Raw genomic sequence first — 23,584 nt, forward strand, 5'->3', positions numbered from 1 at the left:
GAACACTATGGACTACATGCAACAATTTGGAGGGCGACTTTGAATGACAGATGATAAAGCAATGCAAGCCATGATTCCACGTAAGCCGACTCAGAAACAGCCAACCACAGCCCGCCGTGCGGGAAGCACGCACAGGAGCCCACCGGAGAAGGGTGGGACGCTGCTGCGGGCTCAGCAGAGCCGGGCCATGTTTCTGCCTGCACCTGGGTGCTGGTTACACGTATGCCTGCTTTACAAGTTTTTACAAGCAGTACGTAATACTCTTCCCACTTTTTGGTATGCACGTTCTGTTTCAAGATAGGCACAGTCCCGAAAACCCAGCATGACAACTGAACTGGGACTAAAGGTGTGAGGGTCCGCCAACTAGCCCGCACCAAGAAATACTGCCCCTAACACCCCAAACTCCCGAATTCTGTGGGTTCTACCATCTCAGTGGTTGACAGATGTTGTGCAGTGCGTGCAGCCGGCTTCCAGGCCGCGGGCCTGACCGGCCATGTGTCAGCAGCCCGGCGGGACGCAGCGGCTGGGCACCTTGGCCACCATTGCCTTCTTGAAAACCTGTTAGGATTTCCTGGTGCTTCCTAATTACACACAGAAGAAACGTTCGAGTAAGAGCAGTGCTAGTTTCTAAAAGTGCTTTAGAAGAGAAAGACAGAAGTCGTTTGATTCTGACATAATCTGATTTCTCTCAAAAAACGGGGAAAATGTGTTGACTTTTTCTAGGCTTTTCTTATCCTTAACCAGAAAGTGTAGATCTTTATCTGCATCTGACAAAGTCATCATTCTGTGAGCTTCCAGAAGAACGCAAAATTAGGCCGCGAACCAAACGCGGAGACAAGCATCTCTTGTAAAAGGCAGGCTCATCGCGGTCATGTGAAAGTCTCAAGTGCAGGGCTGGGTCCTTGCTGTCAAACTGCACTCCACCTCCTAGTTTGGCTTCTGCCTGGCTTCCGTCCACCCATGAGGCTTTTTCACAGCACGGGGCCTGTTTTCAGTTGTACTCAGTTAACCCTGAAGAAAAGGTCTGTCCGCTCCTCAAACAGCCTTTCCTGGCAGCTCGCAGAAACCAACGGCCCTTGTTGGGCTGGGAGCAGGCGGACTTCTCAGGGCGGCCGGGGCTCACAACCAGCGACGCACCGCCTGCTGCCCCGGGGCCAAGAGCACTTCGCCCCCGCCTCCGAGAGGATGTGCAGCAGACCAGAGGCCGGTAAGAGTGGGAAAGGGGACATCTGAGAGTTAGCTTTCTTTTCCTGTTTTCCGGATTTGTGCCAGTGTCCAAGTGAAGAGGTGAATGCAGGCCCACAAAACCACGGGGCTAAGGAAGCCTGAGCACATGGAAGCCTCCCCTCTCGTAGCCAGCACGCCTTGTTCCTGTGAGGCAGTCGACTCGGCACAGGAAGCAGGCCCTGTATTTCCTCCAAGTGGTTTGCAGGAAGACACAAACAAGCTCGGGGCGCAGCGCCCCTGGTGCGGCTCTCCTCCGCCCCAGCCGCTGCAAAGCGGCATCTGCATATGCACTTCCCATCAGCCTCCGAGCAGGGCCTTCGTGAAGCTTCCCTCGTGGAGTCAACGAGGACTTACTGACCAGCTGCTGACTGAGCTCGTTCCTCCAGACTCAAACACTCACCCAACAGGGTTTGTTTGGTTTTCATTTTTTAAAAAAATCTCATGTGTTCTAGAAAAATAAGTGGCACAGAGAACACAGCACTTCCTGCTAAGACTGAGGACCTCAAAACAAAAGAGCCAGGGAGTTACTATTTAACGGTGCAGGACTGGCTGCGGCACACCAATGTTTTGACCAAACCCTTGTCTGTCACTGCTAAATTTGACTGAGGTCACTTTAGGCAAAAATACTGACATTAGTCAGGGTTACCTGGAACACGTTTCTCTCTGCCAAACTTCGGCAACCCAATCTCTCAAATGTTTTACAAAATACGCAGTCTGTGTAGCAATGGTATTTAAGTCCAACAATTTTTTAAAAATCATTTATTAATATCCTAAACACACCCAAAAATCATTGTTCTTTTTCATAAAGAAAGGGAATGCAGAAAGAAAAACTGGCAGATAATTGACTTTGTAAGAAAATACAAAAAGCTAAATACTACTACTACTTCTTAAGCACAGACCATGCGCCAGGAACTGCTCAAGGCCCTTTATATGCCTGTGGTCAGTAGGTTCTCAATTCAGCAGCTTTTCCAAAGGCAGACCCTCATCCTCGGGGACCACTGCGTCTGCCAGCTGCCCCAGGGCTCTATGTCACATGTGGTCTGCCAGTGACCTCCCGGTAATGCCATCTGGGGACAGAGGGGAGACAGATCCCAAGCACCAAAAGGATCTCTTCGTGGGGCGCCTCGCTGACTCAGTCGGTAGAGCAGGAGACTCTTGATCTTGGGTCATAAATTCAAGTCCCACATCGGGCACAGAGATTATAATCAATCCGTCAGTCAGTCAATGGATCTCTCGGTGATTGGTAAACTTTGCTGAGTATGCTTTCAAAAGGAGTGCAACCTGCTCCGTGCACACAGGCTCTCTGGAATCGGAGCACAGCCCCACAAGAGGCTGCGTTTGAAGGAAACTACCACACACGTGAAGTTTAGGCTGACATTTCGGATATTTCTTTACGGTCTCATCTATACAGCAGATATAAACGTCCTGAAATGCAAAGAATTACTAAAGCTGTACCACATCCTGTAGAGACACTGGGGACATGTGCAGAACGACCACGGTGCGAACATACTGTTAGAGAAAGCGATCTTGAAAAACAAGTCTCCGGTCCATCCAGACACGGGAATTCTATTCGGCACTAAAAAAGCAATGAGCTGTCAAGCCCAGAGAAGTCACGAGGACCCTTACGTGCGGAGCACGAAGTGAACGGAGCCAATCTGAAAGGCCACATACTGTATGATTCCAACTTCCACAGGATATCCGGAAAGAGCTACAACTACAGAGACAATAAAAAGATCAGTGTTTGTGGGGAGGGATGAACAGGCGGAGAGCAGACGGTTTTACGGGCAGTGACAACCTCCGTGGATTACAATGGTGGACATTTGTCCAGATTCACAGAATGCACAACCCCAAGACAGAGTCCTCATGTAAACGGTGTACTGTGGGTGACAGTGATGTGTCAGCAGATGGTCACCAACTGTAGCAAGTGTCCCACCCTGACGGGGAGCGCTGATCACAGAGGAGGCTGTGCACATGTGGGGGCTGGGAACAAGGCGGAAATCTCTGTACCATCCTCTCAATTTTGTTGCAATCCTAAAACTGCTCTAAGAAAATGTTATCTTTAAAAAAAAAAAGGAAAAAAACGAATGATATAAAAATAAATTATTTCATGTCATTTCAAAATTAAAAATACCTTTGTACGCTAGCAAACTCACAATCACCATGGAAGACTAGTTAGGAGAAATTATTTAGGTGACTGTCTAATATGCATTCCCAGAGACATTCTTTCCCTAACGTTACACTCGTCGGACAGCACAAGGTGCACAGTCCCTTAGATGAAGAATTAATGGTAATAAATATCTGCATAAAGTTTTGTTTCTGGTTTCAAATGAATTTTATGTGGTGTAACTTAAAACCTGAATAGTAACTACTGAGAAGTAAAATTAAGAAAACACTGTGTCATCTCAAAGCCAGGTGGCCGATACGATAGTCCAGGGAACTGGCTGCCTAGGCCACTGCTTCCGGTGGCTTGGAGGCGGCCCTTCCCTGGTCCCTGCCTAGGGTGAGTGTGTGCAAGGGGGAGGGGGCTGCCTGAGGGGAACATGGTCCACACCGGGCACCCCACCACGGGGAAGGACGGACCCCCACTTTCTAACTCAAGCCATCTCGCTCTTAGTTCAAGTCGACGAGACGCAGCGACCCTGATGCACCCTGGCCCCCACGACAGGGGCAGCGCGGAGCAAAGCAGGCTCAGCACGATAAAACCCGAGCACAGGCAGGTGGAACCGGGGCGCTGCTGCTCGGCCTGCCCGACGCAGAACCCGTGTGCTGAGGCCACCTGTCATTTCTAGCCTCTGATTTTAGAGACGGAAGCAAACTAGAAGCACATAACTAGAAGCTAAGCAGACACAATCTGAAGGAGGACAACTTCATGTGTTTGGGTCTCATTTTTTAAAATGGTCTATTTGCCAAAACACCTGAATGAGGAAACGGCGCCCTTCTGTGAAAGCCTCATTCATCACAGTGCAGGGGCTCCTCCAGCCATCAGCTCCAGGCCCTGGGGAACTTTTTGCTAGGATACCATAGAAGCCACATAAACAGGACTTCTTCCCTCTTTCACTTTGAAAGGTTCCATTTAGATGCATCTGTGTGTGTGTGTGTGTGTGTGTGCGTGCTGGGGGGCACTCGTGGCAGCGTGTTACACCCTCAGCAGCCTGGGAGCGGCACCAGCGCCTTGTCCGATCTCGGCCCCGGGCTCGGCTCACTCCCGGGGCCCTGGGGAGGCCTCTGCTAACCTGCAAGACTGTGTGTGCACTTGTTGGCTTTGCTTGGGGAGAAATATTTGGTTTGCTCATCGTCGAACGCACTAGGTGAGGGGTAAGAGAATCAATGAGAGGCTTTAAAAAACCAAATTAAATCACTGGGAAGCCAAACCAGAAGTTTACTTTTTAAAACTAAAGTAGCATGAAGAGTTTTTCTAGTGTTTGTCAGCTCAACGACGGAACAAACAGTCACTGAAGGTTCATCAGCTACTTAACACCGGGACTCGGAAATAAATGGCACACAGCTCTTTCCCTCCAGAGGAAGGGCGAGATGACCTAGCCGTTCACTGCTCTGGTCTCAGGGCAGACACGCATCATTTTGTGAAAACGGCATAGGCACTACTTCGGCGTGGAAATGCACAGACACCTTTTACCAACACCAGCAAATCCAGCTACTTGTGCCATCCTGAAGTGTTTCACACATTTCCCCGAATGGCCTCCCTCCGGCTGCTGCTTGGCAGGTCCAGTCACAAGCTGGATTCCCCATTAAGAATGTACAGAATGGAACGTATTTCCCTATTTATTCTAAAATTCTTGCATTCCCCTGGATGTGGCACTTAAAGCCCAGGATTTCCAAAATGCACATAGTAGAGACTCCACGCAATCCCGTCAGAAAGACACGTGGGTCACACAGGTCCTCTGTATATAATTTAGAAGCCCTTGCTCATGTAATAGCCATTTAAAATACTTCAGAAAAATATGTGCATCAGAACCCGCTTTGGTAACACTCTCTCGGGTCCCTGGGTCCAACGTGGGGTGTGCACTCAGGATGCAGAAGCAAGAGGACACAGAGCCCCCCCAGGAGAAGTTTTTCTAGAGGGAAAGAGTTCACACAGTTGTTTCATCCACTCTACTGCTGCTGACTGTGGGGCCATCGTGAATCATGCAACTCTACACACCCCTGCATGTCTTCGGATGGACGCGCACGCGCGCGGTTCTCTCGGGGATGTGCTGGGGGCGGGCCCGCTGGCTCACGGGGCAGGTGGTCATGAAGTTTTCCACAGGTCTGATTCCAATTTCCATCCTCACCAGCAATGGATTAAAGTTCTGCTTGCTTTGTATCTTGCCATCACTCAATATTGTCAGCCCTTTTTATTAGCCATTCTGGTGGATTTCTCATTGTGGGTTAAATTCACATCTCCCTGATGACTGGAGATGTCGAGCTCATTCTTGTGGGTTTACTGGCCATTTGGATTTCCTCTTTCCCAAAATGCCATGAGTCCTCTGAACACTTGTAAAACCTGAATTACCTTGTGAAGAAGCCCTTCACATACTATGGACAGGAGTCCTCTGGGAGATATCCGTAACGCAAACCTCTTTTTAAAGTCTTTCTCTTATAGTACGTGGCTCTGGGTTACGATTTTTATGTCTAGTTTTAGATATCTTTGCCTACCCCAATCTAATCACCACTCTGCTCTCCTACGATGACCTCTGGGAACTCCTGTTTTATCTTTCACACGGAGATCTGATTCATCTGGTTAACGTGTGTGAACAGCGTGAGGTCGGCAGTTGGTTATTTTTCCCCATATGGATACTGAATTAGTCTAGCTCCATTTACGGAAAAGACCATCCTTTTCTTGATGAGCTGTGGTGGGGCCTCTGTTTCTGGATTCCCTACTCTGTTCTGTGATCAGACTTTTACTATCATGACTATTTGAGTCCTACCACTGATTAACAGTGCAATCGTAGATGAAAATTCACCTTTCTCATACGAATTAACAGGTATAATAGGGTGTTTGTATGAGAACATCTATTTGTTGAAAAACTATATGCTGGGCACTTCACAAACACGACAGCCCTGTGGGGGTCGGGCCCATTTTATAAGCAAAGAAGCTAAAACTCAGAGAGGGTAAATGAAGTGCTTGCAACGTAACCAGGGGCAGAACCTGGGCGTGTCCGGCCCTGGGACCACTGCGCTTCTGTCACCATGCCACGCTTCCTCAACAAAGGGTCACTGGGGGAAACACTGTCCACTTATCATTCCTGTAAACCGTTGCATTTCTGTATGCAAGTACCCTTCACAAATGAGAGGTCTCCATGCTGAAAATTAAAAAAAAAAAAAAAAAAAAAGGAGAAGAGATAAAGGAGGGGAAGAAAGAGAGGAAAAAACAGAAAAAAAAATCCTGTTTGGACTCTCATTCTGTGCCTGTCCCCTCCCCCTCCAATAAAAACAAAACAAAACAAAAAACCCACATCAAGGGCAGCTGATGAAAACACAGATCAAAAAAGAATGAAAGAAAAACATTTCAAATAAAGCTCAGTGGTTTCTATTTGGAAACAACAACACAAAATCCCACTTGCCACAATGATCGGACAAATAAGAAATTGAGTCTGTGGCAGCGGAGCTGGGATTTTCCGATGGCATGTGCTACCATGTCATTACTGCGGGTGACCCACAAGCTAGCGGGCGAGTGAACAGCTGGGCCCTGGCTGGGCTTGTGCCCCTGGAGCAGCAGCCGCGAGCGGAGGGCCGTCCTTCCCCGCTATGCACCCCTTTTACATGTCTTTTCCCTGAACCTGGAAATTCCCGCTGGTCTCCAAGAAATGGAGCTTCGTTCCTAGGTTCCTAGCCTGTGGGGGTGGGGTTCAGCCCTGGTTTGCTCTGACAGGACAGCCAGCCCAAAGTTCCTAATGCCCAAGGGTGGCCAAGAAGGCAGACGTCTCACAGGGTCCCAACCACGATTTCCTCTGGGGAACGAGGCCTGTACCCCACAGGTGTCACACGCCCTCGTCCCCACCCCATGGAGGACAGTTATGCACGTGAGCATGCACAGCTGACCCAGAGTGATCGGACTGTGGGGGGATTTTTATTAACTGATAGTTCACGTCAGCATGATTCCTGGTCTAAACACACCCCAAAAGATCTACTGCCTTTTGACACAAAATGCTGAAATCAAAGTTCAATAAAAACTTGGCTGGTATTAGTTAGAAGAAGGAGTGCAATCAAACAAATCTGAAATAATATCACTGCCGAACCAAGCTTACTTAATTGACAAAGAATCACAGAACCAATGGGAGAGGTTTCTCTCGTGCTTCGAACCACCCCTGCTCCCGCCAATAAACCACACACACACCCTCACCGGGCTGCTCTCTGTTCGCTGTTGTACTCATCCATCTACCCACCCGAGAAGTACTTACTGGATGTTTACTACGTGCCAGACGGTGGCATGTTACACTGAGGTGAAAAACAGAAAGATGGTCCCTGCCCTCACAGAACTTGGCCCAGAGGGTAACTGAGATGGAAACGCACAAGAATTTAACGACAGACTGGGAGAAGCTGGGAGGGGTGACCTGACCTCGCAGGGCTCCGGGAACACGTGGCTGAGGAAGGGACCGACGGAGCTGGGCAGGCAGCGCGAGGAGGACTGGAACGGAGAGGGTAGTTTAGGGGAGAGGTCAGTGGGTGGGACTGCCCGAGGTGACAATTAGGCACATTTGAGAAACAAGAAGGAAAGCGTGTCTAGGGGATGCTGCAGAAGGGAAGAACAGCTCTGGATAAACACTGGAGGCAGGCAGGGCCATACAGGGCCTTTCAGGATTGCTGGGGACTCTGGGTTACTCTCAGCACAATGGGCAGTCCTGGACATTCTGTAAAGGGGGCACGTTTGTGAGAGAGGGTGTGGGGGCAGGGAGAGTCAAGGGACAGAGAGGAAGGATCCTGTTTTGGTTTTAAAAGATCATACTGAAAGGATGGGGAATCCTTACGTCCTGAACACCCTAGGGGAAGGAGGGGACTAGGAGTTGGGAAGCCGCCACTGATGCAGGCCAGGGTGACGAGAGTGTGCACGGGGTGGTGCGAAGGAGACAGAGGGAAGTGGATGGACCTGGGACATGTTCTAGAGAGAAAATCAGTTAAGACGTGGTAACACTTTAGAGGCAGGAGATAAGAAACAGCATCAGGAGCGGCTCCCAGATTTCTGACCTGAGCACCTGGACGGATGGAGATACTCCCCCAATCACTGAGAAAGAGAGGAGACGGTTTTATGGGGATATTAATAGTTCAGTTTTGGACATGCTAGGTTTGGAGTATGGGTAAGACATGCAAGCAAACGTTATGCGGGGTGTTAGCAATTTGTCTGAGGCTCAGAAGAGAGATTTGTCTAGGACTGAGTTTGGGAGCCACAGGAGAAGAGATCTTTAAAGCCACGAGAATACCCAGAATGCAACTCCATGTCACCATCTCCATGGTAATCAGACTGGCCCAAGCCACTGTCACCTCTTGCCTGGATGACTGTAACAGCCTCCCTAGAGGATTCCCTGTCATTCTGTGGGCCCAGAGAGTGTCTGGCACATAAAAAGTATTCAGTAAACATGGAATGAATTTCAGGAATAAGTGGGTAGGATTCCTTATGGAGAAGATGCAGAGTGAGACAAGCACTTCTGAGCCCCGCAGTGTCCAGGAGTGCTCCAATATTTAAGAGTTGTGCAGAAGAGGAAGTAACAAAGGAGTCAGAGAAGAAGGATCCAGAAAGACATAAAGAAAACCACAGAAGGTACTATCATGAAAGCCAAGAAAGAAGCAGTATGTTAAGGAGGAAGTGATTAATTCTTTTGAACTGAGTTTTTTTTTTAATAATAATTTTTTATTATGTTCTGTTAGTCACAATACAGTATATCCTTAGTTTTTGATGCAATGTTCCATGATTCATTAGGTGCGTATAACACCCAGTGCACCATGCAATACGTGCCCTCCTTAATACCCATCACTGGCCTATCCCAATCCCCCACCCTCCTCCCCTCTGAAGCCCTCAGTTTGTTTCCCAGAGTCCATAGTCTCTCATGGTTCATTCCCTCTTCTGCTTACCCCCCTTCATTCTTCCCTTCCTTCTCCTACCGATCTTCCTCCTATTTCTTATGTTCCATAAATGAGTGAAACCATATGATAATTGTCTTTCTCTGCTTGACTTATTTCACTTAGCATAATCTCCTCCAGCACCATCTATGTTGCTGCAAATGTTGGGTAATCGTTCTTTCTGATGGCTGAGTAATATTCCATTGTATATATGGACCACATCTCCTTAACCCAGTCATCTGTTGAAGGGCATCTCGGCTCCTTCCACAATTTAGCTACTGAACTTAGTTTTAACACGATGAGAACAACAAAGTGCCACTGATTCTGGCAACACAGTGAAGACTGGTGACAGTAAGCAAATGATGAAGCTTATGAGCCCCTTCACCTACCTACATGCCCTTCTGAAGACCCACTGGATTTTTTAAAGACACAAATCCTTAAGCACAAAAAAATTTCAGACACTAAAAGACAGACAGAAAAGAAGTAACAGGCCATGGCTTATGGCTGTGTAACTTAGCAAACCCAAGAAAGCTGACCCTAAGCTGGCAATGAGAGAAACCATCTGCCCTGCAGAATCCCCCAAAGCTTAGATGTTGCTGCCCACATATACCTCCATAATGGGAGGTAAAGGTGAAAATGAAAACAGAAGGCCTGTTTGCAAAGTTAAAATGTAGGTGCACCTCTAGACCCCCTTTTTCTACCTCAACAGAAGATTGGAAGATTCGTTAATTCAATGACAAGGATAAAACAGAGAAACTCTGGCATGGACGATACCAGATACCATGCTGGAAATAATGGAATGGAGTGAAAGTACACACATTAAAATGTAGTGATACTGCAACTTTCCCAATAAAATGGTGGTATCAGGCATACATTTTCAAACAAACTCAACTACTTCCTCACCAATGGCCCCACTTTACAAGGAGTAAAAGGCAGGGAAAATAGTAAATATGTGGATAGATCTAAATGAACACTGAAATTATGAGGTTTGAAAACAGAATTAAAGTGTCTAACAACAACAGTATGTAAGCTGGGGGCCATTAATGGTCCTGGGAAGGAGGTAAAAGTTTGAGAAACATCAGACTTTCCTTAGTTAATGATGCATGTTGTAATTTTCCCAGGTATTAACAGAACAGAAAAAAGGATAAAGAACATCTAAACTAGAAAAAGATAAAAATTAAATTATACAAAATAATCAATCTAAAAGAAAGCAAGAAAGAGAGAAAAAGAAAATAAAATAGGAAGGACAAGTAGAGAGGCTTCAATATAAGTAGATCAGTAATTATATTAAATATAAACGGCTACATGCAACAGCTAAAGGCAGAGATTATCAAACTAGATTAAAGAAAAAACCCAACTACATGCTGTTTATGAGAAACAACCCTGATACAGAGAAGTTGAAAATCAAAGGGCTGAAAATGTTATACCATGTAAACACCAACCGAGAGCTAGTTAGAGGAGCTATATTAATATCAGGTAAGAAGTATTTTTAAAGATAAAGAGGTTCGATTTATAATGACAGGAACATATCTCAATGCCTGTCATACACCTTTATCTAATAACACTGCCTCAAAACATATAAAGGAAAAATTTATGTAACTAAGAGGGAAACAGACAAATCTATAATCACAGACTGACATTTTAAAACTCTCTGGGGGCTCCTGGGTGGCTGAGATGGTTAGGTGTTTGCCTTCAGCTCAGGTCATGATGGGACTGAGCCCCGAATGGGGCTCCTTGCTAAGCGGGGAGGCTGCTTCTCCCTCTCCCTGCTGCTCCCCCCACTTGTGCTCTCTCTCGCTATCTCTCTCTCCCTGTCAAATAGATAAATAAAATCTTAAAAAAAAATGAAACTCTCGGGGTGCCTGGATGGCTCAGTTGTTAAGCATCTGCCTTCAGCTCTGGGCATGATCCCGGTGTTCTGGGATCGAGCCCCACATCAGGCTCCTCTGCTGGGAGCCTGCTTCTTCCTCTCCTGTTCCCCCTGCTTGTGCTCCCTCTCTCGCTGGCTGTCTCTCTCTCTGTCAAATAAATAAATAAAATCTTAAAAAAAATAAAAAAATAAAAAACATAAAATAAAACTCTCTGTAACTGACAAACTGAAGCAGACAAAAATATCAGTAAAAAACCAAAAATTTTACAAACTTGACCTAATGTATGTGGATAAAATGCTGCTCCCCACTACTGGAGAAATGTGCTTTTAAAGCACACATAGAATAGTTGCAAAAAAGGACCTTATACTGGGTCATGAAGCAACTCTCAATAAATTTCATAGGACAGAAAAGTATGTGCTCTTTAATCGTAACAAATTTATGCTAGAAATCAATCTCCAAAAGAGAATTAGACAATTTCTATTCATATAGAAATTAAGAAATCTACCTCTACACAATCTAGGGGTAAAGAAACCATAATGGAAATTAGAAAACACTTTAAATGTATGGTAACAAAAACAACACACATCCAAATCTATGCAATGAAGCTATTAAAATACATAGAAAAGGATAAAAGCTTAAAATTAAGAATCCTAATAAATGGACTGATACACCATATTCATGGATTGGAAGACAGTATTATTTAGATGTCAATTCTCATCAAATTGATTTTAGTCAATGCAGTTTCAATGAATAAGTCAACAGGCACAGATTTAAATCGTTTTTGTTGGTTAAACTGGTTTTTGTTGATTTCATGTGTGTACATATGTGTTAAGTGAACATAAACACATAAGCACAAATGTGTGGAATTTGACAAGTTGATTCTAAAACTTTTATGTGAAAATGCAAATGACCAAAAATAGCCACATAACATACTCTTAAAAAAGACAAGTTGGAAGGATTTACTCGACTAATATCGAGGCACGTTATAAAGTGACAGTGCTTAAAGTATATGATATTGGTGTAGGAATAGACAGAGAGATCAATGGAAAAAACAGAGTCCAAATACAAACCCACACATATTTAGATACTTATGATAAAGATGGCACTACAGCTAACCATGCATGTTCTTTTCAATAACTGGGCTGGGACAATTGTGTGTCCACATAGAAAAATATAAAAACAGACCCCTAATTCACACCATACACAAAAATCAACTCTAAATGAATTGCAGACCTAAATATAGAAGGTAAAACTATCAAGTGTTCAGAAGATAATACAGATTATCATCATGACCTCATGGTTGGAAAATACTTCTATAACAAAATACATAACCAAAGAACTAACCATAAAGGAAAAGTGATAAATTTGACTAAAAGTTAAGAACTTCTGTTAATTAAACTATAAAGAGAATGACAAGATAAGTCACAGAATGGGAGAAAGAAAACATTAGCAAACATGTAGTTGACCAAGAACTTCTATTTAGAATATAGAAAGATCTATTACAAATAAATTATAGAGAGAAAACCCAATGAAAACATGGGCAAAAGGTTTGCTCCAGCACGTCATATGTGTATACACACACACACACACACACACACACACACAAACACAAAATCCAAATGGCAAATAAACATGCTGGAAGATGCTCAGTCTTGTTAGTCATGCAGGGAATAGTAAATGGGATCTGTAGTCTTTCCTATGGTGGCATGAGAGAGGAGTGCAGGTGGTATGCAAGAATAAATCCTCATGTCATAAATAAATTTATCAGAATCTCATATACATATCAAGAAACAGCAAGCAGCAAAGTGTATTACTGAGACGTACAAAAGCAACTGCTAGGCATTGTCCACAATAGCTAAATCGTGGAAGGAGCCGAGATGCCCTTCAACAGATGACTGGATTAAGAAGCTGTGGTCCATATATACAATGGAATATTACTCAGCTATCAGAAAGAATGAATTCTCAACATTTGCTGCAACATGGACGGCACTGGAGGAGATAATGCTAAGTGAAATAAGTCAAGCAGAGAAAGACAAATATCATATGATTTCTCTCATCTATGGAACATAAGAAATAGGATGATCGGTAGGGGAAGAAAGGGATAAAGAAAGGGGGGTAATGAGAAGGGGGAATGAAACATGAGAGACTATGGACTATGAGAAACAAACTGAGGACTTCAGAGGGGAGGGGGTGGGGGAATGGGATAGACTGGTGATGGGTAGTAAGGAGGGCACGTATTGCATGGTGCACTGGGTGTTATACGCAACTAATGAATCATAGAACTTTATATCGGAAACCGGGGATGTACTGTATGGTGACTAACATAATAAAAATCATTAAAAAAAAAAAAAAAAGCAACTGCTAGAAAAGCGAGCTAAGAGTGAACTGAGAAGTGTGGAGAGTGGAGCTACAGACATCATTCCCTCATTCAATACCTTTTGGCATCTGAAAGAAAGCTGTATTATTTTGATGACTAGAAAATATAAGAAAGGAAAAAACCTAAGAATGGGTGGGGGAGAGTGAAAGGGAGGTAAGGAGGCAAAGTCAGGGTAGTTAGAGAATTCTCTGGCAAACTTGCCTGTGAGCGAGGGCAGAGGAACAGCGTGGAAGGCACTGTGGTGCAGTTTCACCTGTAATCTCGATCATGTCCCTTTTGCCCCGGTTACTAGGAAGGCCAGCTTCTAACTGATGGCTCACATCTACAGACTGATTCCCTAGGCTCTAGTGCATCTTCATTTCTGACCATTCCAACCATCATTTTCCCTTTGCCCCGAGATTTTAGTATGTTATCTCCTATCTCATTATGCCTATTTTATAGGCCTTTACAATGTGGTAGGCTTTAATAAAAAAAAAAAAACTCCAAAGAATAAATGGATCTGCATAATACTAAACTATATAATATTTTAACTTCTCCTGACAATTTAAAGAATATTCTGGGATCTTGCAATTCTTCATTAATTACCATTGTAAAAGCTAGTTATCTATCCAGATGATCCATATACATGTTGCATGATTTCTCCGCTACATGAACAGGTTACTGGGTTTCCCTGGTGCGTCCCCTCCCTGTGACTCACGAGGATGCAGGACAGGAAAGCGGCTAAGAACCAGGCACACACCGCGCTTACATTCGGGGTCTGATGTGTAGGACGAGCCCCTGAGACTCTCTCGGTGCACATCCTCATCTACAAGATGGGGGCGACGGGGACGACAGTACCAGCTTTGTGAAGCTGGCAGGATCACGTAAGGTGATGTGTAGAAACACATAGTACCGACCCAGGGAATGGAAAGAAGGAGAGAATGAACAGATCAATACCTGCTGAGCAGGAGGCCAAAGAGATTCTGTAAGCATGAACCACAGGCGGCGTCTCTGTGCAGCCACAACGTGCTGTGTGCAAGAGCCTATCAGAGCCAAAGACTAGGGATCAAAACCTTTGTTCACTAGCAGGTCAATTCAGGGAACACGGAACTCTGCATGAATTTCTTTTTTCATAATAAATCATCTTTTTCATCAGGAAGCGCACCAACTGCGACAGCGCCCAAGTGTCCCTGCACTGCTTTACTGTGGCCCAAAGCTTTCTTTTTCCCTTTTTCTTTTTCCTTTCTTTTTTGGGGGCTAAAACAAACTTCAAAGCTCTGTAAGGCGCAGAGCCTGTCGTGCCTGATTATAATGCAACGCAGTGAGCCAACCCTGCTCCACCTCCAAGAAGAGTCTTCTGAGGCTGTTTGTCTTTTCCTGACTGAGCTTATAAACTGTTGTGCTCTTGAAAAGCAGCGATTTTCTTCTATTGCTAATCAGACCAATGATAGTATCTTTAGCACAATAATGAGCACGACTCCGTCTAAGTACTTTAAATACATGATTTTCATCAGCTCCTTTTCACAGAAACCACGGTGGGAGTGTTCCTTAAATGCCCCACCTCCCCCATCTTCTCAGTCCTAGGCTGGGCTGCTCACTGTCTCTCAGGGGGTTACACTCTCCATGTCCTTATTCACCCCCCTCCCCAAACACGTGCAACAGACACAAAGGCACACAGAGGCCACGGCGAGGGACGGGACTGCGTCCGGCTCTCACCAGGGAAGTCTTGAACTTACACAGAATACCTCTCACACCTAGACAGGCTGAGCTCCTCATCGCTGTTCTAGATCAGTTTCCTACAGTGCCACCACGGTGACGTGGCATGGAAGAAGCCGGTTCCCTGGACACCCTCCAGCAAGGGTGGTGACCCAGGCAAAGGCAAGAACCGGAGCCCCCAACGTCAGTAACAGAGCGTCACAGGACAGAACCCGTCCAAAATGGGTCCTTGGTGCCACCGAAATGTTTCTCCCCATGCCTGGGGCCTCCGAGTGCCCCTCATGTCTCTCTGTCACTAAACCATCGCTAAGATGCTTCTTCCCAAAGCACTGGCTACGGAGACTGTCTACAGCAAAACCAAAACCAAAACCAAAACCAAAACCAAAACCAAAACCAAAACCAAAACCAAAACACAAAACAAAAACCCCCAATTCTTCACATTTACGAACACACACAGTTTGGAAAGGGGACATTGGCGCCCTGCCGCACACACGGGGACCGTGGATGAACACTCTCTCCCCCCGGAGTTTTAAAGCACTTTTGAGGAGAAGGCTGGTTTAGAATGTCACCCCACCTTGAACACCACATAGACCGCAAGAATGATATTCCAGCACCCTAACTTTGAGAAAGTGGCTTAGTTCTTAGGAACAAGCACACAAGAAAGCCAGCGGCCACACATGCAGGGAGCCCCAGGAAAGGGAATTGTGCTGAGCCCCGTGCCTGTGGACAGACACCCACGACTGCCATGCAAGGATACAGGGGTTACTGTCGTCGATGCTGCAGCTGTCCAGGATCAAGGGAATGCCGTCCAGCTCATTGACCTGCAGAGAAAGGAAAAGGCAAATTTATACACTGAAAAATGCTTGGGCCACATTGGAGGTTGCAAAGCATTTTTTTCTCCTTTCTATTTCCTTACTCGTTGCTACAGTGTAATAGCATTCTCTTGTATTTCCGGCCCGCCCCATCAGCCACAACAGAGTCCTAAACATGACCCTCGACATCGAGGCAGAAAGACACAGGAGGTGTAGACGTTAGGCTTGCCCTAATGGATTCAGATGATGATGAGATGTCAGTTAACAGGCGACCCTCCTGCTACAGCCCGGACCCCTGTACCTCCCACCACCCCAGCCTCTGACGCCTCAGCCCAACACCCCTCTTCAGCACCTCTGAGCCTTCCCGTGTGCTCACGGTCTTCCTGCTTCCGCTAAGTTACACAACACTGTACATACATTATTTCTACTTTACACAGGCTGCTCTTTATCATATCATTCCTGCTTTTATGACATGTTAGTGTTTAGTTTTTATGTGTTATTTGGTAGGATTTGGCAGGTTATTTTCTGGGACTGAAAATGCTCAAAAATTTTTCCATGTAAATTAAGGGTAACTGTTTCTTTGCTTTCTGCCCTCTTGGCTCATGAGGTTTCGGAGGAATGCTCTACTTTTGGTTATCGGGGGAAACCTGTATCTGAAACACCTGCACCAACCCAGAAATATTTAAAAACAGACATATAAACAAAAAGGGATGCATTATCAAAAATGTTTGGGCAACTGGATAGCCATATAAAAAAGGATAAAGTGGATCTCGTCCCAATACTGTGCTACAGGATAAACTCCAAACAGATCTGAGTTTATTATAGTTTAGTAGTACAAGTAGATTGTTTTTCTATGTTAAGAATAGGAAAAGCTTTGGGGCGCCTGGGTGGCTCAGTCGTTAAGCGTCTGCCTTCAGCTCAGGGCGTGATCCCAGGGTCCTGGGATCGAGCCCTGCATCAGGCTCCTCCGCTGGGAGCCTGCTTCTTCCTCTCCCACTCCCCTGCTTGTGTCCCCTCTCTCACTGGCTGTCTCTCTCTGTCAAATAAATAAATAAAAAATCTTAAAAAAAAAAAAAAAGAATAGGAAAAGCTTTTCAAACTTGATTCACAATCCCAAAGCAATAGGAAAAATGTTTTAGAAGTTGGACTACATTTTTAAAAAAGGCAAATAAAAACTGGGAAAATTATTTGTAAGATATCACAGGCAAAAGGTTAATATTTTAATATATAAAGAACTTGCAAAAACTGAGAAGAGACCAGCAGTCCAGTAGAAAACAATGGATCCAATACACGGACAGCAATGGCACAGAAATAAAGAAACGCCGATGGACCACGGACATTGCGGTATGTTCAACCTTGCCAACCGCTAGCACACCGAGACCCTACTCCTCACCCAACAGTATGGCAAAGGAGCGGGTGACAGGGAGCCAGGCGTCCTCGCACACTGCTGAGGCACGTGCTAGATGGCACAGCGCCCGCGGAGGGGCTGCGTGGGGTGAGGCGGACTCACACGGGGTACTACTCTCTGACCCTGTCATCCCAGTCCCAGGACAGCACCTCAAACAGCACTGTCACACCAAGCGAGGTGTGCACACGTCATTCACTGCAGCACACAACATATTTTTGTAAGTTTGACTGACATTCAATTCACACACAGTAATGCTCACCCTTTTAAAGTACGCAATTCGGTGGATTTTAGTTTATTCACACGGTTGTATGACCATCACTGTTACCTAATTTTAGAACACTTATCATCCCCAAAAAGAAACTCCATACCCATCAGTCATTTGGTCCACTCCTTGGCAACCACTGCTCTTTCTGTCTATGGAGCTGCCTATTCTGGACATTTCCTATAAATGGGACCATTTGGTACGTGGCCTCTTCTTTCAGGTAGGATAACATTTCCAGGTCCAACCACGCTGAAGCACATATCAGCACCTCATCCCTCTTCACGGCCAAGTAATATTCCACCGTCTGGACAGACCACATTTTGTTTATTCATCATTCGCTGCCAGACATTTGAGTTGTTTCGATATTCTGGCCATTATGACAATGCTGCTGTCGTCATCACGTACATGTTTCTGAGGGGCTATTTATATTCAATTCTCCTGGCTGTGTATCTGGAGGGGACATTGCTTGGTCTTGGTAACTCTTTAACATTTTGAGGAACTGCCGGAGTGTTTTTCAAAGTGCTGTACCGTTTTCTATTCCACCAGCAACGCAAGAGGCTTTCAGTTGCTCCACACCCATCTCAGTACCTGTCTAACCATCCTGTGGGTGTTAAGTGTGTCATCGTGGCTTTGATCCGCATTTCTCGATAACTAATCATGCTGTGTAAAGCTCAATGTGTAACAACAAAGATCCCAGAAACGACTCGAAGGTTCACCAATTCAGGCTGGTCGCATAAACTATGGCACAGACACAAAACACTTCTACGTAGCTGTGAAAGTGAGCCGAGAGGACCGAAGTCACTACTATGCAGGGATCGCCAGGAGAGAATGGTAAGTGAAAGAAGCGGAGTGCAGCATGGGCTTATCTGTGAGCCTTTTGTGTCACGGATCAGGAGAAATAAACAAGTTTTCTTATATTTCCTAAGAGACACAATGAAGGGTTACATAAAAAGCTATAATGCTTATCCATAGGGGATGAGAGAGAATGAAGCACAAGAAACAGGAACAGAGGCAAGGACTTGGTGAACGCACCTGCTTATGCAATTCTGGCTTTGGAATCATGAATGTGTTTTATATAATTTTCCAAAATTAAATTTATAATGGATGTCAACTAGACTTACAGTGATCATTTCACAATATGCACAAATATTGAGTCATTATATTGTACACCTGAATGTAATCTGTTAATTATGCCTCAATAAAAAAGTTAAATTTACAAAGTTATAAAAATAGAACCAGATTAATCTGATGCCATGTAAAACAAAGAAAAACTATTTCACAGAACTCCAACAGTATTTGACTTTAGGTCCCCGGTGAGATGTATCCTAAGCTCAGAGAGAACTGCACAGATATCTTCAAATGGCACTCAGCTTAATTTATTCTAAACTGTTATGTATATATTTAGTTTAAAGCAAAGGGCAATTAATGTTATTAGGAACTAAGATTTTCAGCATAAAAAAGAAGTATCAAATCCAGAAGATAATTTTACCCTTATAAATTAGAAATATTAGCAAGATTTCCTGATCCATTTTTCAATTTCTAAAAAATATTTCCTAGCTGCTTACTGTAAAGGCCTAGAAGAGAAGACAAGTAGCAGTGAGCATTCCCAGTCCTGGATGAACTACAGACCTTCCTCAACTTACAATGCGGTTATGCCCTGATGAACCCATCATTACTACACCCAGCCTACCGAGCATCACGGCTTAGCCCGGCTGACCTTAAGCACGCTCGGAACGCTCACATTAGTCTACGGTGGGACAAAACCATCTGCCACAAAGCCAATTTGATAATAAAGTGTTAAATATCTCATGCAAGTTGCTGTACAAAGAGTGCGAAACAGGCTGAAAAGTACCACACGACTGTCAGTGTGTCAGCAGCTGCTGACCCTTGTGATTGCGGGGCCGACGGGAAGCTGTGGCTGCTGGCCCGCATCACCAGAGAGGAGTGTAACGCGTATCGTTAGCCCAAGAAAAGATCCACACTCAAAATTCCAAGTGTGGTTTCTATTGAAGGAGTTATCACTTTCACACCATCGTCAGGTTGAAAATTCCTAAGTCGACGGTCCGTCAGTAAATGCGTGTCCCAGCGGAAGACGGCAGACCTCCCACTGCGTGCGACTCACACGCCCGCTGCAGGGTCACTGTCACCGTTATCGACCGTCATCGGTTTCACCAAGGCAGAGCGGAAAGGAATAAATCTAATTTCTACACTTTTTTCTAGGAGCTGGAGATAGGGTGAGAAATGAATTTAAGTCTAGCACACACGAGGCAACGACAAATGCTTTCATCATATTGCCTTCCATTCTGACAATGCCAGGGTAAGCATTACTGGCTCCACTTCACTGATAAAGGAAGCGGGGCTCCTGAGTTAAGTACCCTCCCCAGGATCACTTAACTAATGAGTGCTATTCAAAGCGGCCTGGAGACCACCGGAAGTCTATGAAAATAGACAGGGAGAGGAAAAAGTCAGGAACCGTGCTAATGTTTTAACAGGGTTATGCTGTTATGTCCCCTGAATCTTATAATAGCATCTAGGTTTGAATCTTCTGGGTCTTTTTTAAAATTTTTATTTTTCTAGTAATTCATTTGTGTTATATTTTATAAACATATTGGTCCAGGATGGTTTGGGGAAAAGAGGAGTAGTTCTTCAGCACAGGTAGTGTGAGGAGCATTGGCGTGGAAGGTCAGAACCCTAGAGAGGGCTGCACCTGGAAGGGGTCACGTGCCGGAAAAGCCCAGAAGGAAATTTTGTGGTCAAACTGCGGCCCCACCTGAGATTATATTCAAAGCTTCCCAATGCAACCCTCACACTGCACGTCTCCTCCAGTAACCTGCCACACATCTACCAGCAGGACGGGGTGCTAACAGTGACCCCTCCGATGCCTCTGCTCTGGGGTGAAGAGGGGGGATCCAGAAATGGAGCAAGGGCCTGGTGAAGCGACGAAGGAATACCAACTGACCCTCCAGCCCTTTGCAAATACGTGATCTCATATCCTCCTGCAACATACCGGAATAGCTTGGTGTCTGACCATACAGCACCGGACTTGTAGGGAAGGCCTCCCTGAAGAGTGACATCGAGCTCGAGATGAGCACGAACGTGCACAGCGTGGACGAATCAAGGGCGCGGTGGAGAATGTCTTGCAAGGAGAAAAGCACGTGCAAAAGCTGGGAGATCCGAAGGAACAGGGACTGTGCCAGGTCCCGGCCGGGCAGCACAGCACTGGGATGAAGAGCGAGGGCCAGGCAGCCACTGTGCTGGGGTCGAAGCCTGGTCCTGCGGCACTGCTGAGCTGTGTGACTTGGGGCGAGTCATTTAACCTTGGAGACTACATTTTCTTGCCCATAAAACGGGAGGATGGGGCTCACTTCCAAGGGTGGTTGTGAGAAGGGAACTGACTGCCGCACAGGCCAGCGCACGGCCAGTGCTCCCTGATGGCGGCAGCGGGTCACACTGTTAACAGGGAGTTCAGGAGCCCGGAGCAAGAGTGGAGCTCCTGCAGGAATGAAGACGTAGGAGGAGAGCTGCCACAGAGCTGAGTCTACAATCCTACTTTGCACCTACTTTGTACCACAAATACAAAACACTGTCTACGAAACAGTAAATTTGTTTTCAGAAATCTATCTAATACCTGATGCAAAAAAATATCTCATTTTCTGGGGGGCAGTGGGTAAAGTGGAATTCTCAGGGATGCTAAATGGTTAAGATTTCCTTCGAAGGAAACGAAATCACAGGCTAAAATCTAAAATTTAGGTGGGCAGTACAGGTGAATGAAAAAGCTCCTGAAGATCATGGTTACACTAGGGTCAGGGCTGAATTGGGGGCATGGTTACACTAGGGTCAGGGCTGAATTGGGGGTCATGGTTACACTAGGGTCAGGGCTGAATTGGGGGCATGGTTACACTAGGGTCAGGGCTGAATTGGGGGCATGGTTACACTAGGGTCAGGGATGAATTGGGGGCATGGTTACACTAGGGTCAGGGCTGAATTGGGGGTCATGGTTACACTAGGGTCAGGGATGAATTGGGGGCATGGTTACACTAGGGTCAGGGATGAATTGGGGGTCATGGTTACACTAGGGTCAGGGCTGAATTGGGGGCATGGTTACACTAGGGTCAGGGCTGAATTGGGGGCATGGTTACACTAGGGTCAGGGATGAATTGGGGGCATGGTTAAACTAGGGTCAGGGCTGAATTGGGGGCATGGTTACACTAGGGTCAGGGCTGAATTGGGGGCATGGTTAAACTAGGGTCAGGGCTGAACTGGGGGCATGGTTAAACTAGGGTCAGGGCTGAACTGGGGGCACGCTTTCCCAGACTAAGTATTTCTCATTCACGCTGCTCCACTATGAAATGGTACAAGACAAATTTTTTTAAAAAGACTTTATTCATTTATTTGGCAGAGAATAAGAGAGAGCACAAGCAGGGGGAGGGGCAGGCAGAGGGAGAAGCAGACTCCCTGCTGAGCAGGGAGCCCGACGCAGGGCTCAATCGCAGGACCCTGGGATCATGACCTGAGCCAAAGACAGATGCTTAACTGACAGCCACCCAGGGGCCCCTGTACAAGATAAATTTTTACAGAAATTCATTAAACGTTTACAACATAAATGATCTCCAGACAAGGATGACGGTGGCATTATGACAAATACACAATTAGATACTTCAGAATGGACTCAGGTTCCGTGGCTGGCATGAGAAGACGCAGATTCCAGCCCTTCGGGGCGGGGGGTGACTGATAACACAACTGTGTGACGACCGAGCTCAAGTTGACAGCGGCAGCCACACATGCGGAGCTCCCGTGTGGGGCAGGGGAGAACAATTAGGAAATTAACAAGTTTTCTTCTGTTCACACTTCATAAAACAAGGCAGCTGTTTGTTTTCTTACCTAACATGTTGGGAACTGATTCTAGACCCATAATAGATGAGTCACAAGCTGCAGTTCCTCTCAAGGAGCCAAGCTCAGTCAACACTTTCACGAGGTAACACATCTCAACAAGACAGCAAGTCTGGCTTAAACAAACGAACATTTAGCCCCTGGAAATAAACTGTAAACAGAAGGACAACTAACTGATTTGCTAACTGTTCCCTCCTGCCTTGGCCAATCATCTCGGAGAAAGTACGTTGCCAAGTGTGCAGGCCCACCCCTACTATCTAAGCTCCTTTGGGAAAATACATTTGATGGACAGAAAACAGAGCCTCGACTGTTCTGGCTGCTCTCACATCAGATGGTAAATGCAAAAATCCAAGAGCCCGCAGAAAGGCAAGAGCACGACGATACCAACGCAGGACCTAATCTCCATTAAGTATATAGCGAATCAAGCCTAACTGACATTTGGTAAAAATAGGTTCACAACACAGCTCCTGAAAATAAATACATACACAAACAGATCATCAGAGTCCTCATTCTGAAGCAAAATCAATGACCGGGGGGGCGTGGCGATGCCCCAACAAGGTCTGCATGGGGATGAAGCCATCAGACACAACGACAGCCACTCCAAGGGCCTGGAGCACAAGGGCAATGCTGGTTGAAAAGGACCGTCTGGTCGGAAATGTGGACGCACCCACCCATGGGCCGAGACTCAATGATCACCCCAATCCCGGAGGGACAGCAGACACTTAAGACGCAGACAGACCTCCATGAGAATTCCAGCTCATCCTTTGAGGTTTCTGAACTGCACGAGGTCTAGACTGTGTGACAAGGGGGTCACGCCCACCTCACACAGTTATGGTGGAGATCCGTGAGGAAGCATTCAGCACAGCGCCCCGTACGTAATCGGGACATAAGCTACGGTGGCATTTGTAATATTGCTTTCACCTGGTTCAGAGATTCTGAAGGTTTCCTTCAACCACCCACGCTTGCGAAGGGCTGGACACAGGACTCCTT

At 45.9% G+C, this 23,584-nt stretch overlaps 1 protein-coding gene across 1 annotated transcript in view; it reads right to left on the reverse strand.

Annotated features, from left to right (window-relative positions):
- ATXN10 (ataxin 10) overlaps positions 1 to 23,584 on the reverse strand; it is a 165,661-nt gene that overhangs the window by 15,099 nt on the left and 126,978 nt on the right. The window contains exon 10 of the mRNA XM_045779755.2: positions 15,980 to 16,043. Within this exon, the coding sequence (XP_045635711.1) occupies positions 15,980 to 16,043 (64 nt within the window). The remainder of the gene's footprint in view (positions 1 to 15,979; positions 16,044 to 23,584) is intronic.

Source organism: Ursus americanus, chromosome 17, assembly GCF_024610735.1.
Source record: "Ursus americanus isolate L20-20 chromosome 17, mUrsAme1.1.p, whole genome shotgun sequence".
Taxonomy (NCBI): domain Eukaryota; kingdom Metazoa; phylum Chordata; class Mammalia; order Carnivora; family Ursidae; genus Ursus; species Ursus americanus.